Here is a 13,755-nt window from a genome sequence, read left to right as displayed (position 1 = left end):
AAATGCATGTTTCATGTTTCATAAAGAGCTTCTGTATTCAAAATATCCTCAGGAAACTCAAATCTTCCTCCACGCCGCAACCCCCTGATCCGGACTGGACGGGAAACTTTATCCCATTTGGGATTGCCCGTAAGCCGAGCTCGCCCGTAGCCGGGTGCGGTGAGTGCTTGGGGGCTGCTCGGCCTATCCTTTGGTCAGGCTCAGCCCCGGCAACTCACCAGGGCCGGGCCCAGTTCATATAGAAAGGCCAGTCGGCAAGTGTCACTTTGCCAAAGTGCCACTTATCAAAGGGACACTTTGGGAAACGTTGGTGCAGGTGTGTAAGAGTGGCTATATGAATCCATTGTGGGGTCGCCCTTTCCAATAAGTGTCACGTAACAGCAATGGGACCAGGGACTCTATATGAACTGGACCCAGGGTGCTCGCCAAGAAGACCAATGTCTCCATCCTATGATCCTTCCGGCTCTGAAATGGTCTTGTCAGACCGAAAGGGCATAACCGAACAAAACAAACCACATTCGTTAACTGGCTGCGTGGTGTAGTGGTTAGCGCACTAAACTCGCGTTCGAATGACACTGGGTTCGTATCCCAAGGCCGGCTGATGCTTTTGGCGTGTTGTCCCAGTAAACATGCCGACGTCGGCGACTGGGGGGGGGGGGGCTCGAATCCCGCCGCCGGTTGATATTTTTGGCGCGTTGTCCCAATAAACATGCCGACGTCGGCCCCGTCGGTCCAACGACAAACGATCTCGTCAACCTCGGCAAACGATCTCGGCCCGACGTCGGCTCGAAGTCGGCTGGACTTCGGCTGGACGTCGGAACATGCGGGCATATCCGACGTGCAGCCGATGTCGGGCCGAGGTTGAACCGACGTTGGGCCGACGTCGGGCCGAGCCTCGGCCCGACGTCGGGCCGACGTCGTCATGTTTACTGGGAAAGTATACTCTATGCCTTTCATGGCTTGTTTTTGTATTGTCTAATTAGATTCTCATCTGTGGTGAGACTTTTTAACGGCCTATCTTTGTCGTCTTTACGAACGGACAGATCCACGGTTGTGTCGAGTGTGATGACAGATAAGTCTAAAGCTGAAGCGAGCTTCCCTCCAGCAGCCATTCGAATAACACTACTGCTCCTGAGAGAACAGGTGTAAAACCAAGCAACTACAAAATTCACCACTGTATTGTCAACGAGCCTGGCTCTACGCCAGTCGCCTCCGGCGCGATTTTCAACATCAACATCGTCATTCGTCGTCACCGGCTCGCTCTACATTCATCCGACTTAAAGCTCACACCGGGACACCGGCGCCGCATCCCTCGGCCTCCACAAACACATTACGCGGGTCCTCGGCCCCTCCGATCGCCCTCTGACGCGCACCAACGAATTTCCGACGCGCCCATCACTCCCTTCTGCGAACTTATGGCACCCGCTGCTTCCGTTTTAGCTCTCGCCTCTAAAATCCTGCAGGGAAGACTGAGCGACACGAAGCCCGCTCATAAAAACACCTTGCGTCCCTGGAAGACGTGAATGTTCGTAACGGGTGCCGTTCTCGCAGTTGGGAGATCGCGATTTTCACTTTTTTCCTCAGTTCTGCGCCGGCCGTCAGGCTCTCACAGCACTTTGGTCACTGTGTGTCGCCGTGGGTCGCTAGCTCGCTCAGTTGCCCTGGTAGAACGGGAAGCCGGGTCGCTGTGAGAGCAGTTTGTAGACGGGCAGGCCCTGCTGGATGCGCTTCTCCTGCCAGTTGAGGACGGCCCGCCGGTGAGGGAACTCCTCGAACCACAGCGTGCGTGACGAGGCGGCCGCCTGAGGGCAGCGTGGGGCGTTAGATGCGACACTGGGCGTCAGATATAGCACCGAGTAGTCGGGCATAGCAAAGGATAGTCACATACAGCGCCGGGTAGTCAGATACAACACTGGGCGTCAGACTGGACTGCAGGAGGCGTTTGTGTTAGGCGAGAGAGCACTGGATGTTGACAGTAGACGGGACAGCACGGGACGGGACAACTCTCATCCCCTTTCCCATCCCCCTCACACACGCACTGACATCCGCCTTTGATACGTTCTTACGATAACACCATCCCATCCATCTTTCTCATCTGCCTAATCATCGTATCTGATGACATCTGAGGACTTTGAACTGAGACAGTCGGGCCAAACTGATGACACTTTTATTGTCGGCTGGTATGAGTTTGAACGACTGGTGATGGACACGGGATTGCAGGGGTGACGCTCCAACTGACAAATGAAAACCGAGATGACAGGCCGAATGACAGCTGGACGCAACGCGGTGACGAAATGACAGCCAATGAGCGCAAAGTTATCAGCGAAACCTCGAAATGAACGAGGTCAGAAATCGTATAAAAATGGATTAGAGATTTTGGTATTGATTGTATTGAATATTGATGATGGTTGACTGATTAAGGTATTGATAGCATAATAGATAATAAACCGCTCACGTACCCCTACAAACGAAGAGGACAAACAACGACACAACCATTACGAACCAACCGGCACACTGCACAGCAATGGTCAACGCATGGTTCACCCTTCGCAATGTCTGATGTCTGACAGCACTGCACCGTGCTGGCATCCCTTTCCTCTCTCCTCCCTCTAACCCGTCTGACTACCTCACTCTCACCGGCTTCCTTCCCCCTGTGTCGTGCTCGTGAGTCGTGACAGAGCTCCAGTAATGCACCCGCGTCCCATCCCTGCACCCCGTCCCCCCTATGGAGACGGGTAAGAACCGCCGGCAGGAGGGGTGAGGAGGCTCAAGAAGAGCATGTGGTGACGGGTGACGACCAGACGGCGATTAAGAGGCATCTGGCATTCACATCATCTGGCATTAAGAGTGTGACTGGCATTCACACGGGGGTGATGGGCACTCACACGTGAGTCTTTGATCGCAGACACTCAGACGGAAAAGACAAACAGGGGAACTAACACGACAGACAGAAAACTAAGATTCAGGAGTTATAACGGACAGCGAGCTCCCGTTGCTTACAATTAGCGGGCATCCAGACAGGTGTTCAGACAAACAGGCACTCACGACAGATAGCAATCCATACTTCAGCGAAATGCTCTCATAGAAGGAGAGCGGCACGGCACAACGGAAAGAAATGCGGGCAAGGTCGTTCGAGCACGGCTCACCGCGGTGACACTAATGCAGATCGCATTTCGATAAGCATCAGAAATTTACCCAACTTAAATCGGCAAGCGGTGGGAATCTGTGTCATCCGGGAGGGCCATGAGTCAGGCGGGCTGTGGTACAGTTTACCTATCGATCAGTATTCAAGGGATGGTACGAGCGGCAATATGGATCATGGATGATGTCGTGGACGTTTAGCGATGGGTTGGTACAGCACTGACTACTGAGCACTCAGTGCGCCTCAATAAAACAATGCTGACCAGGGGAGACAGTGGACTTCAGTATCGGGTTGACGTTCTCTTCAGCAGTCTCACCTGCGGGCTGACGCTGGGGTAGAAGTCGTCGTAGATGGACGGCCCCTCGCGGTCCTGGACGTAGTTGGAGGGCGCCGTGCTGAGGGGGCCGAGCAGCCGCAGCCAGCGCTCCACCTCTGCACTGTTACCGCCGAGGGGACCCGACGGCGCACTGGGAGGACCGTAACTGGCGCGGGCTGCATGACACAGAGCAAGGGATCATTGGCCATGAAGAACGTACGATCTTTTGCGATCGAAATAGCCGGCACGGCTAAATGCTTTTCATTGACAATGAAGGCTACGCAATAGCCGTTGAGCTTCACATTTTACTTCAGAGTAAATTAAACTAAAGAAGTGAAATCAATTCTGACCAGCTGTTCGTCGAAAAAAAAAAAAACGCTCTTTGGAATACTTTTTTACCACATTTCTTCATTGTTCACGTCAAGGTCACCTCCCGACTAAACCTTGCGACAATGCATTTGACGTGGGATATGGTAGAACGTTCACCCTATCATTTCGCAGCTGCCCGTCGATTACGGTAGCCCTAATGTGGTACCATTAATACCACCGTGAATAAGGTGACCAGCGTGAAAGGTGTGTCGCAGTCACCGTGGAGCCAACCCAGCTCCTTATGGAACTGTGTCCAGTCATTCCGGCGTCGAAACGGTCTCATGCTAATTCTGTCCCCAAACGGACTTGCGCAACTGGTTCGTGATGCAAGATCTACGTAGATTGACGAATAAATGAATTTTGCTATTATACTTATTTAGTCATGATAAAATGAAAGTTTGATTGTTTTGATTGCATTGATTGTTCGACTGCTTTAATGCTTCCAGATATTAATCGCTGAGCCTGCTCCAAAAAAAAAAAAAAATTAGCAGCTAAAGAAGCAGATCATGTTGTCAGATGTTGTGCCTCATAACGTCAGAGAATGGCAAGCATCAACGGGTGCGAATATCCCTCGTTCACCTTGACCTTTGAGGTAGGTTGGCCGTTTTCGCTCGTCTAAATCTGGGATTTGGAAGGAATTATGCTGCAATGCTGTCTGCGTTGAGATTATACTAATGCATTACGTTGTTGGCAGGTCTGTTTCGAGTTACGGCAAACATGGAGGATTACGATAGATTCTCTTACCTGAGCCAGGATGGGCCCTGAACTGAGCCACTCCCTCTGTGAACCCGAACGGCAGCGCCTCCGCGGCCGCCGCCACCAGAGCTAGCAGCACAACCTGTGGAAGACGACTTCAGTCATACTTAGGAAACGACAACTCCCACCAGAGCTAGCAGCACAACCTGTGGAAGACGACATCGGTCAAATACAATGGATAACAGCAGCTCCTGCCAGAGCTAGCAGCACAACCTGTGGAAGACGACTTCAGTCAAATGGTAATGCATATAGCTCCCACCAGAGCCAGGCGCACAGCCCGTGGGACGTGACGTCAGTCAAACATTAGCCATCACAAGCAGTCCGTGGACGGAGAAGCTTCCGAACTTGCCACAAATTTAAATATGTTTTTTGATTGTATCTTTTATAATAAATGGCGCCGTAAAGAAAGAATAGAAATGCAGCATATTTACTTGAACCTTTTCAGAGAGAAGCGTCAAACTCAAGTTCATTCTCGACCACGAAGTATATCACAAAATAAAATACATAAAACATAAAAAATAACTAAAGCTGTTGAGTTTAACTAACTAGGACATGACAAAGCGCCTCTTGTGACCGGAGAAGGCCACTCTACCTCTCAGCTCGTGCCGTGAAAGGGTTTATAAGAACCGGCTCGGACGAGTTCGTGAAATACACCCCCACACACGAGAGGCGTCTTAGCGCGCCAGACTTCTCACCATGATTGGCACTGCATTCTGTTCCGAGATGGTTCCGTAAACCAAACTGGGGCAGGGATTGAGCGAGAGGCCAGATCCCGGTATCCAGGCCTATTTTATTATAATCTGCCTCGCCCTGCGTTCGGCAAGCATGAAAAGTTGCCGAGGATCGTTGCTGGTCCGTTTGAACAATAGTGACAGAAAGTGATATTACTCAACACTGATCTCTGTATTATATGTCAAATTGTCATGTACGGTATGCGCTGATCGCGTCAGATAGACGATGGAAAACGTCACTCCGAGAAGATGACGCTGAACAGATGACGGCTCCTACGACAGATAAATGACAGGCCTAGTGAATGGAAGACGGGATTTTAAATGGATCACTCTGGCTAGACGGTATGGATAATTGAGCCTCCGTCAGTCGTCTTTCAAAATCGCTTACAGTCGTATGTCAAACCTCGGCGACCGTAAGACCTTTGGCGTGGTGCGATAAGCGACCGGCTCCCCGTATGCCCCTTCACCTGGCACAGAGTTGTGAGCAGGGTGCTGACGCCTGTTGCTTTTCTTCGCTAGGTTGGGCCATCACTTATTGCATCCCTCCGTAGCTCGCGTCACTGCGGTCCTCGGCTCTCCATCGGAATGAGCCAGATAAACTGCGCTAAGATCATACCTCTCAGTGCAGCTCAGTGTCCCAGACAGGCTCGCGCTGCAGTCCGCTCTTACAGAGTTACACATGGGCTTGGAACCGGTGTTCAATGCAGAAAAGACACACAGCCAATGGCGACACCATTACGACCCACGGAGAGTGTCATCCTAGGTTAACCCAGATATCCCTGCAGCTTGCATCTGCCATCCAGTCACAAGTCACAACCACTGTCATAACCGACCCACCTCTGCAGTGCCCAGTAGGCTGCTATCCGTCATAGTTCAGAAGCATGACACGAAACGTGCATCACGACTAAGCAAACACAAATTCAGTTTTTGCAGCTGCAGTCTCAAACACCCGTCTCCATACCAAGTAGGCGCTGTTCACCAGGTTCAGCATTCACCACCAGCGGCGCTCTGTATCAACAATGGACCCATAAACGTGACCCACTTGCCATGACGCGTATTGTTGCGAACAGAAGCGTTCCGCGGAGTCAAACAAACGAACCGTCTTTTCAGGGTGACAGTAATGGTGTGGGGGTGAAAAGGACGAGCCAAAGGGCTGAATGAGCGAGTTTTTTTTAGTAAAGAGCTATAAGGAAGTTAAGCGCTAGCTTTGTACAACTGACAATGATTAAAGTGACTAGCGTCTTACACATTGTATTTCTAAATAGTTCAGCTAATATGATATTTCCAGGTAGGTACACGAATTACCGAGTGCAATCCAGTTCATTTTTCTAGCAGCGTCTTTACTCATTACATTCTCCAGCCACGAGTGCGGTATAGGGAGCCGGAAGTCAGTTTAATCAGCAAGGGTTCACTGGACATTAATCAAGCATAAAACCGGATGACGCTCAGTTCTCAATATTCCGTCTACGGATGTCAAACTCCACCGGACGCCGCCCTCAGTGGACTGCCCTCCCCGGAACAAAAACCGCACCAGAGCGCTGCCGAGGAACGGGAGCTCAAAAAGTGGGGCCGGCACTGTGGGCAAACATCGGTCGACCGGTTAGACCGGTCACCGGCGCGCACATCCGACGGGAAGATTCACAGGCCACTCGGTGCAGTCTACAGGTCGTCCTGTATTGCAGTTCAAAGGTCTGTATAGAGACTGCGGGGAAAGATAACCTATCCACGACTAATTCCGTGATCTCGTGCAAGGAACTGTGAACTTTGCCATTTTTACTTGCCGGCGCAGCGCCGTTTACAAATTGTAGCTTTGAATCATCCACGGGGAATTACCGCAGACTCAGGAAACCTAGGAACGACCTTGCACTGGTCGTGATCATTGTCATCCAAGGGGTATGATTCTGCACCTCTGTCCACCAGCAGGCAGCAGTGCGTGATCGCGGAAATCACGTATGAATGAATTCCTGCCATAGGCATAACCCAACGACCGCAGACTTGCAGACGCACTTTATACGAGCTGCGGTGTTACGCCTCGTAACTGCGAAACGTAGCGCGCGGGCTGCGGCAGCAGTAGTGACTACCGCGCAGAGTAGCGTGTCGGGTGACGGCTGCGTAAGATTGCGTGTCAGTGGGTGCGGGGGCGGCCGCGTCAGTCGGACTCGTGACTCGCTGACGTGACGCGGCTACCGTGACGCCCGTGTGACTCTGCGTGACGGTGGTTTATTCTGACGCATCCTAGAAGAGTATCAGCTTTACCAGTAGCGAATTCACATGAGCAGCACTTTATGTTCGAACAGACGAACATATACATACAGTGCTGTTCGCCCACGGAATCTAAGACCGGACTGGCCAAAGCTCCTTGGCCAGGTGCGAGACGAATGCTGCAACTTGGGTATGACGTAACCCGTAACCATTGTGAAGAGGCAGTATAAATACAGTAAGGCTCCGCAGAAGAAGCAAGGAAAGGTTAAGACGGAACATTTGTACGTTGCGCAATGAGGCACTAAACTCGCAACCCAGTTATAGCAGAGATCGGAAAGAAATTCTACAAAACAGGTTTGAATTGCTGCATCACCTGAACCTAGGATCATGCAAACCTATCAGTTACATGGATAACTAAGTGCCCACATGCCATATTATTTGCAAGTACACGCAACCAAATAATTTTGTTCGTTATATTTATAGTCCATTAACAGCAATTTTTTATTTTTAGATTGGGACTCCTGGCCCCGATCTTAAATGCCGTGAATGCCATACGAGAAAAGAATCTCTTCCAATGCCGTGGAAGAAATTGAAGATTGAAGTGCAAAGTTCTGGATTCGTTTCCATCTCCTCATCCCCGGTTTGTCACAGATTTCTTGTTGGTGGAAATTAGGTACAATAAAAGTCAGCTCACTGGACATTGGACAATGTCCATTGCCCATGTACCAAATAGTCAGAGCAGATGGTACCGTGGTCCGCAGCCAGCTCACGATTTGTTCTCGATGCAATCGATGTTAGACGGATGGAGAGGAGAGGAAAGCAACCTAAGCCACTCTCGGAAAGACAGACTCGGTCGGAATTTCCTCTCTGTCCGTCCAGTCCATAACATCTTGGGAAGCGTGAGACCACGTGTGAGACAAAAAAAAAACGTACGTCTTAGTGCATCACCGCAGACACTTTCAGCTGTGTCTGTTTCTAACAGCACTGTATCGCTAGCGTTTCGTTTGGCACGCGGTTTAAATTACCTATTTGTACTGTCTTCTTTTTGTTTACATAGCCTAAAAAAAATTATGTTTGGTAATTGTGCTTCTTGTGTGCAACGGACCGAAATTAACTTTCTTGTATTGACCGTAACAGATATATTGTTTCCCGTTTTTTTTTTCTTTTGCGACATGAAAAGTGACGATATTTTACTATATGTGCGCGCTTCATGCTTTTGCTGATTAGAGGAGCGAGTCCTGTCGCAAAACATCCCATGTTGAATCCATGAAAATCCCGTCATGCCTCATTTTTTTCTCAGTGATGGCAGTCCGTGTCTTTTGCTGTGCTCTGTGCAGCCCGCACAAATGACTCATTCCTCCACCCATGGTCGTCGATATTACCCTTTGTGTTGCACTTTGAAGGACGCGAGGGGCCTCTCAGGGGAGCAGTCACACCTATATCCGGCCCCTCTGCACATACCAACTCTGCAAACTGCTGCAGATAGTGTCCCACAGGTAGGAATGTTTGTTTACCAATGAACTTTTATTCTTTCCATTGATAAAAAAATATTTATTTGACCTTAATCATTGGTAACGGGCAAGCAATTGTGCAGTAAGCACATACGACTGTGCATCAAGACTCGTGAGCAACACCACAATTAAAAAAGGTATAAATGTAGGTTAGCATTGTGCAAAGGAGTGCATTCATGTCTACCTTCTTTTGATAACAATTACTCCGTGGTCTACTTTTCCTCAAAGGAGAGCAGTCAGAGCGGAAAATACGTCAGGAAGGAATATCTTGTAAGCAGCATTATTTTACCGCATTGCATGTGACTTACTCCAGATGTATTGACCTTCAGGCTTCAAGCAATGCTGCTCCACATGTAGAAACGTTTGCAGCTAGATAATCAACTGTAGTAACTACAATTCTCGTTTTTCCTCTTGATCCTGATTCCTGGGCGGCGGAGGAGCTCACTGCTCACCACTCACGAACCACAATTAATCCTAGAGGAGAGCCAGATCCCATTTCCAGTTCACCAGATATGCACCGTGACTGAGTCGTGACGCCTGATCGGGAATTCACGTCGGACACTATACGTCACGTGATTGGCGGGCGTGGCCTCATAAGCATCACATAATTAGCGCGTCTGACGTCATCTGCGTCACGTGCTTTCGGTGAACCGGAGCCCGGTGAATCAGACCAGGATAAACGTAAACACGGAGCGCTTAAGACGTGAGGCCGGAACGGAAGAATGAGGATGGAATGGTGGCAGGATGAGGGGTGGAGTGGATACAGAGGACGGTGGATAATGCCAGATGCTCTGCCGAGGACAGATGCATCAGTAGAAAACAATTATTTCAACTAAACGATATAATGCGGCGTTTTATATCATAATCATTTAGCGAAAGCACAACACTATTTACATTTCATTGACGGGGAAAGCATTTGAAAAGAAACAAACTTTGGCTTGAAAAATGGTGATACACAAATTAATACGCCGTAATGTTTCAGCTCAAGAGTCGTGCACCACCTTTAACAGCTTTGATTAAGTAAGTTGGGCCTTAGCCGCGCCAATTGACAGGTCGTTTTGCACCCATGCCATTTCAATCCTAAAAATGGAAAGGAATTATTGGTATCTGATGCTGATTGACAACATGCCACTTGCATGGGCTCTCGTGCGAGGCCAAGGTTAAGCAGTAACGGCAGTAAGCACGTTTCTTGTTCGGAATGTAGGCATTTGATCGGCACATTACAGCACATGCTGGATTACTCTCGGCGACTGCATAGTTCCTATACTTTGTATGACGGGCAATCAGAAGTGATCACTTTGAAACCACCGTGTAGTTAATTGACAGGGTAGCACTTATTGCGTGTATGCGTTATGTCATTTGCAAAGCGCTCATTTACGCCGAACCATTTTCCACTTTTGCCTTTTACAAGCTTATGAGCGAATCTACAGAGTTATTCACCAGTTGCTTGAGGTTTAGGGCGTGTCTAACGTATTCGTCTGATTAAATGCTGAGTAGTGAGTAAGCATAATTCATTGTACTTTGCAACGCCCCATGAACACACATGATAGAGATAACTTCGATGCAATCCCGGCATTTCCTGATTTGACCTGGCCCGCTTTGGGCTTAGATGCCGAGCAATGCTTTGATTCCAACGGAGCAACTAAATTTCACATATTAGATACCCCGCCGGAACTCTAATGTTCATAAATGAGCATTATATTTCTTCTGAAGGATTCATCGAAAATCACGATGATCCTTCTACGAATATCAATTAGCGTATCGACATAAGTGTTCTTGTAATAGTGTGTGTCGTATTTTACGGACGGGGCCACGCTACGCGCGTGCACAGGGGTGACCGTCATGTGACACGGCCACAGGTGGTCGTGACATCACGAGTCAGTGACGTGAATCAGGCAGGACCGAGGGTAGCCCCTCTGAAGGACAGGGTAACATAGATACGGGGAAAGATTTGAGTGGAAAGTGAACAGAGAAAAGAGTGGATAGATCTCCTCCCTGCACTGCGAGGAGAGAACATCAAGGGCAATTGTTAAGCCTGAAACAGACTCTTTCCGCAGTCAGGAAATCGCATGCGAGAGCCAATTCAAATGCATGGAAGCACGCTCGCATTAATCGCACGCACCTATCCCAAGCGATTAATGCGGGAAAATTATAATGTAGGTACCTATTTGAATAAGCTCTCGCATGCGATTTCCTGAAAGCGGAATGAGTCTGTTTCAGCCTTTAATATATGTTTTCTTGGAATCATATAATAAATCAAAGAGACATCACAAATCTCAGCTGGAGATGTGCCCCTAGAAATGTCAGAGATCTGTGGATGAGGAGGGTCCCTCTTAGTACTACCCCCTCAGAAGACTCAGTATGCGACGCGTCCCGCTCAGTACCTACACTAACTATCACGATATAACCCCACCGCTGAGACTGCAGGTAGGTCTATCGGTGCTGCAGAGCTCATAATCCAGAACACGTGTCACAGATTCTTTTTCGCGTAACTGCGCTAGATCGATCGGATGGTCTCGCATTCAACAGGTAAGCAGATTACACCACGCCGGTAGCAGGGATCGAACAGCTTAGTCGTGTTTAATTGCGTCGGACGAATGTGAACTATGTTAAAGGAGGTGGAGCACGAGCGTCTCTAATTGCTCGACGTCTTAATCTGATATGATGAATAGATAGTCGGTTACAGGCTTAGAGCTAATGTCAAGCAAGATGTTTTGCAAGAGGTTAAATGCTGGATATTATGGAATGCGCATTAGTCGTAGGTAATTTCATTCAAACTGAAAAATATCCCCATACATTCTTAAATATCACATAATGCATAAGTGCACATTCCACTCCGATGACTTGGTGGCTGAATTGTTACCCTGGCACCCACCTTGATCATTCTGTCCGATCCTGCGCTCGGGTCGTTCCGTCCGTTCACCTATCGGGCTGCTCTGAGGATGCTCCTGCTGCGGTCCGGCTCCGACTGACTGCGCAGAGCTCTCTCCGATTCCACCCGTTCGAGGCAGACGCTGGGACTCGACTGACCGCCGGCGGAGACCGGCCCGCCAGCAGCGCTCCCGTCCCGACGGCCAGGCGGGCGGGGCCGGGCGGGCCCCCCGACCGTGACCGTGACGTCACTAGGGGCACGGCTCCGAGCCGAGCTGTCACCGCTGGTAATCACCGGCGGCTGGTGATTACCGGCGGCTGGTAACTTCGGCACGCCAGCGTACGGAAGGAACAGCAGCGGAGATAGAGTGGACCTTGGAGTGGACGGCAGAGAGCAGAACCTACCGGCGGAGACTTCAATTCATCATGGGCAATAACACTACCTACTACCACACACACGGGACAACCTGGACCCCGGAGATGATTAGCACGAAGTTTAGTGACAGAGTCAGAAGGTAATTATATGCTATAATATTATGGTTATAGTCACAGCAATTAGTGTATCACTTGGGCACATGATTTGTGCTTAATGGTAAGCGCATAAATGGTTTCTACCACCTAAAATCACGCTTTTATGTTCTCCACTATGTACACTACTATGAAGCTAGCCGGACGGCACTGTCGCCATTTGCAGCTGAGGTAATTATCATGATATGCAAATCATCCTCCACCACAAGTGTCCTAAAGCTCGACTGTTTAAGCTCTTAACTAGTGTGAGCTGAAAAAGCACATTCAATATTTAACTAAACATATAGAGGATCAGTTCAAATATAATCCGTTTAATTGTTCACTCCCGCGTTTCCCATGCCTTTGTCACCTTTCCCTATCATACATATGAACATCAATGACTTTCCTATTGCTTTTTCCCAGTTCCAGGCAATATAAGAGTGCGGGAAAACAAGCGCAGCGGACGGCATTGTCATATTGCATCGATGCCTACCTAGAAAACAAAAACGCGCAAAAGCACGTCAATCCAGTTCCGGCGCTGACTTACAGTCACCGAATTTCACAGCTTGAGTAACACCTTTCCATTTAAAAAGAAAACAGCGAATTGGCGTCGCTAACCGTTAATGTTTATCGCGTTTGGAGAGACAGTCCTTCGCAGCAAGCCATGCGGAACAGTATACATTCAGGCGCTGGTTTCTAGTGCCATCTATTGGCCATGCCTATAAATTAAAAAAAAAATGTGGAGATTAGAGTTAGACAATTAACTTATTCGATAGGGCCGGTCTGGCTGGCCCGTGAAAGAGACATTTGCATAAATGCTGCCCTTTCTAAGGACATGATGACTAAAAATACAATATAAAAATCACTAAAGAAATCGCTGTATTCCTGTTGAGTTGTGGAAGTGGTTTGTTGTAATTTGCAATGAATGTTGACGGCCATAAAGCCCCCTTATGAGTATGCCAGTCTCAGTACCTGCTATATTCTGTGCAGAGGACAAAAGCACTTTGTTACTGCCAGGGCTGCGGAGTCGATGGATTTTCGGCGACTCCAACTCCGACTCCGACTCTGGCTTTCACAAACCAGCTCCGACTCCGACTCCGACTCCGGGCAGAATTGTCGACTCCGACCGACTCCAACTCCCGACTCCGCAGACCTAGCAGGGCTGCGGAGTCGACAGATTTCGGTGACTCCGACTCCGACTCCGGCTCGGGTTTCTAAAATCGACTCCGACTCCGACTCCGACTCCGGTCACAACCGTCGACTCCGACCGACTCCGACTACGACTCCGACTCAGACTCCGCAGCCCTGGTTACTGCCATTACATGCTTCTTAATTTGGCCAGAAATTTCC

At 49.2% G+C, this 13,755-nt stretch overlaps 1 protein-coding gene across 2 annotated transcripts; it reads right to left on the bottom strand.

The window, feature by feature from the left end:
- Positions 1-1,160: 1,160 nt before the first annotated feature.
- Positions 1,161-12,080, bottom strand: LOC122390632. 2 transcript variants are annotated; one of them, XM_043383778.1, is made up of 5 exons: positions 11,903-12,080; positions 4,712-4,729; positions 4,572-4,647; positions 3,459-3,634; positions 1,161-1,802 (listed from the first exon to the last, which is right to left on the bottom strand). In XM_043383778.1, exons 1-5 carry the CDS (start codon positions 11,909-11,911, stop codon positions 1,653-1,655), a joined length of 429 nt encoding a protein of 142 aa, XP_043239713.1. In that variant the 5' UTR covers positions 11,912-12,080; the 3' UTR covers positions 1,161-1,652. The 2 variants fall into 2 exon arrangements, with proteins under 2 accessions (XP_043239713.1, XP_043239712.1); XM_043383777.1 differs by lacking the exon at positions 4,712-4,729 and having other exon boundaries at positions 4,572-4,665; positions 11,903-12,070.
- Between the last annotated feature and the right edge of the window lie 1,675 nt (positions 12,081-13,755).

This window comes from Amphibalanus amphitrite, unplaced genomic scaffold (assembly GCF_019059575.1).
Source record: "Amphibalanus amphitrite isolate SeventyFive unplaced genomic scaffold, NRLGWU_Aamphi_draft 000403F_arrow, whole genome shotgun sequence".
NCBI lineage: Eukaryota > Metazoa > Arthropoda > Thecostraca > Balanomorpha > Balanidae > Amphibalanus > Amphibalanus amphitrite.
The sequence above is the reverse complement of the archived record's forward strand: the minus strand, read 5'-3'. Positions and strand labels throughout refer to the sequence as shown.

What these genes read in the sequence shown, in the direction of transcription:
- LOC122390632 (XM_043383778.1), bottom strand. An exon ending in CAGGGCCCATCCTGGCTCAG is followed by an intron (nt 3,635 to 4,571) that starts GTAAGAGAATCT and finishes TGTGTCATGCAG; the next exon opens with CCCGCGCCAGTTACGGTCCT. An exon ending in ACCCCAGCGTCAGCCCGCAG is followed by an intron (nt 1,803 to 3,458) that starts GTGAGACTGCTG and finishes CGCTGCCCTCAG; the next exon opens with GCGGCCGCCTCGTCACGCAC.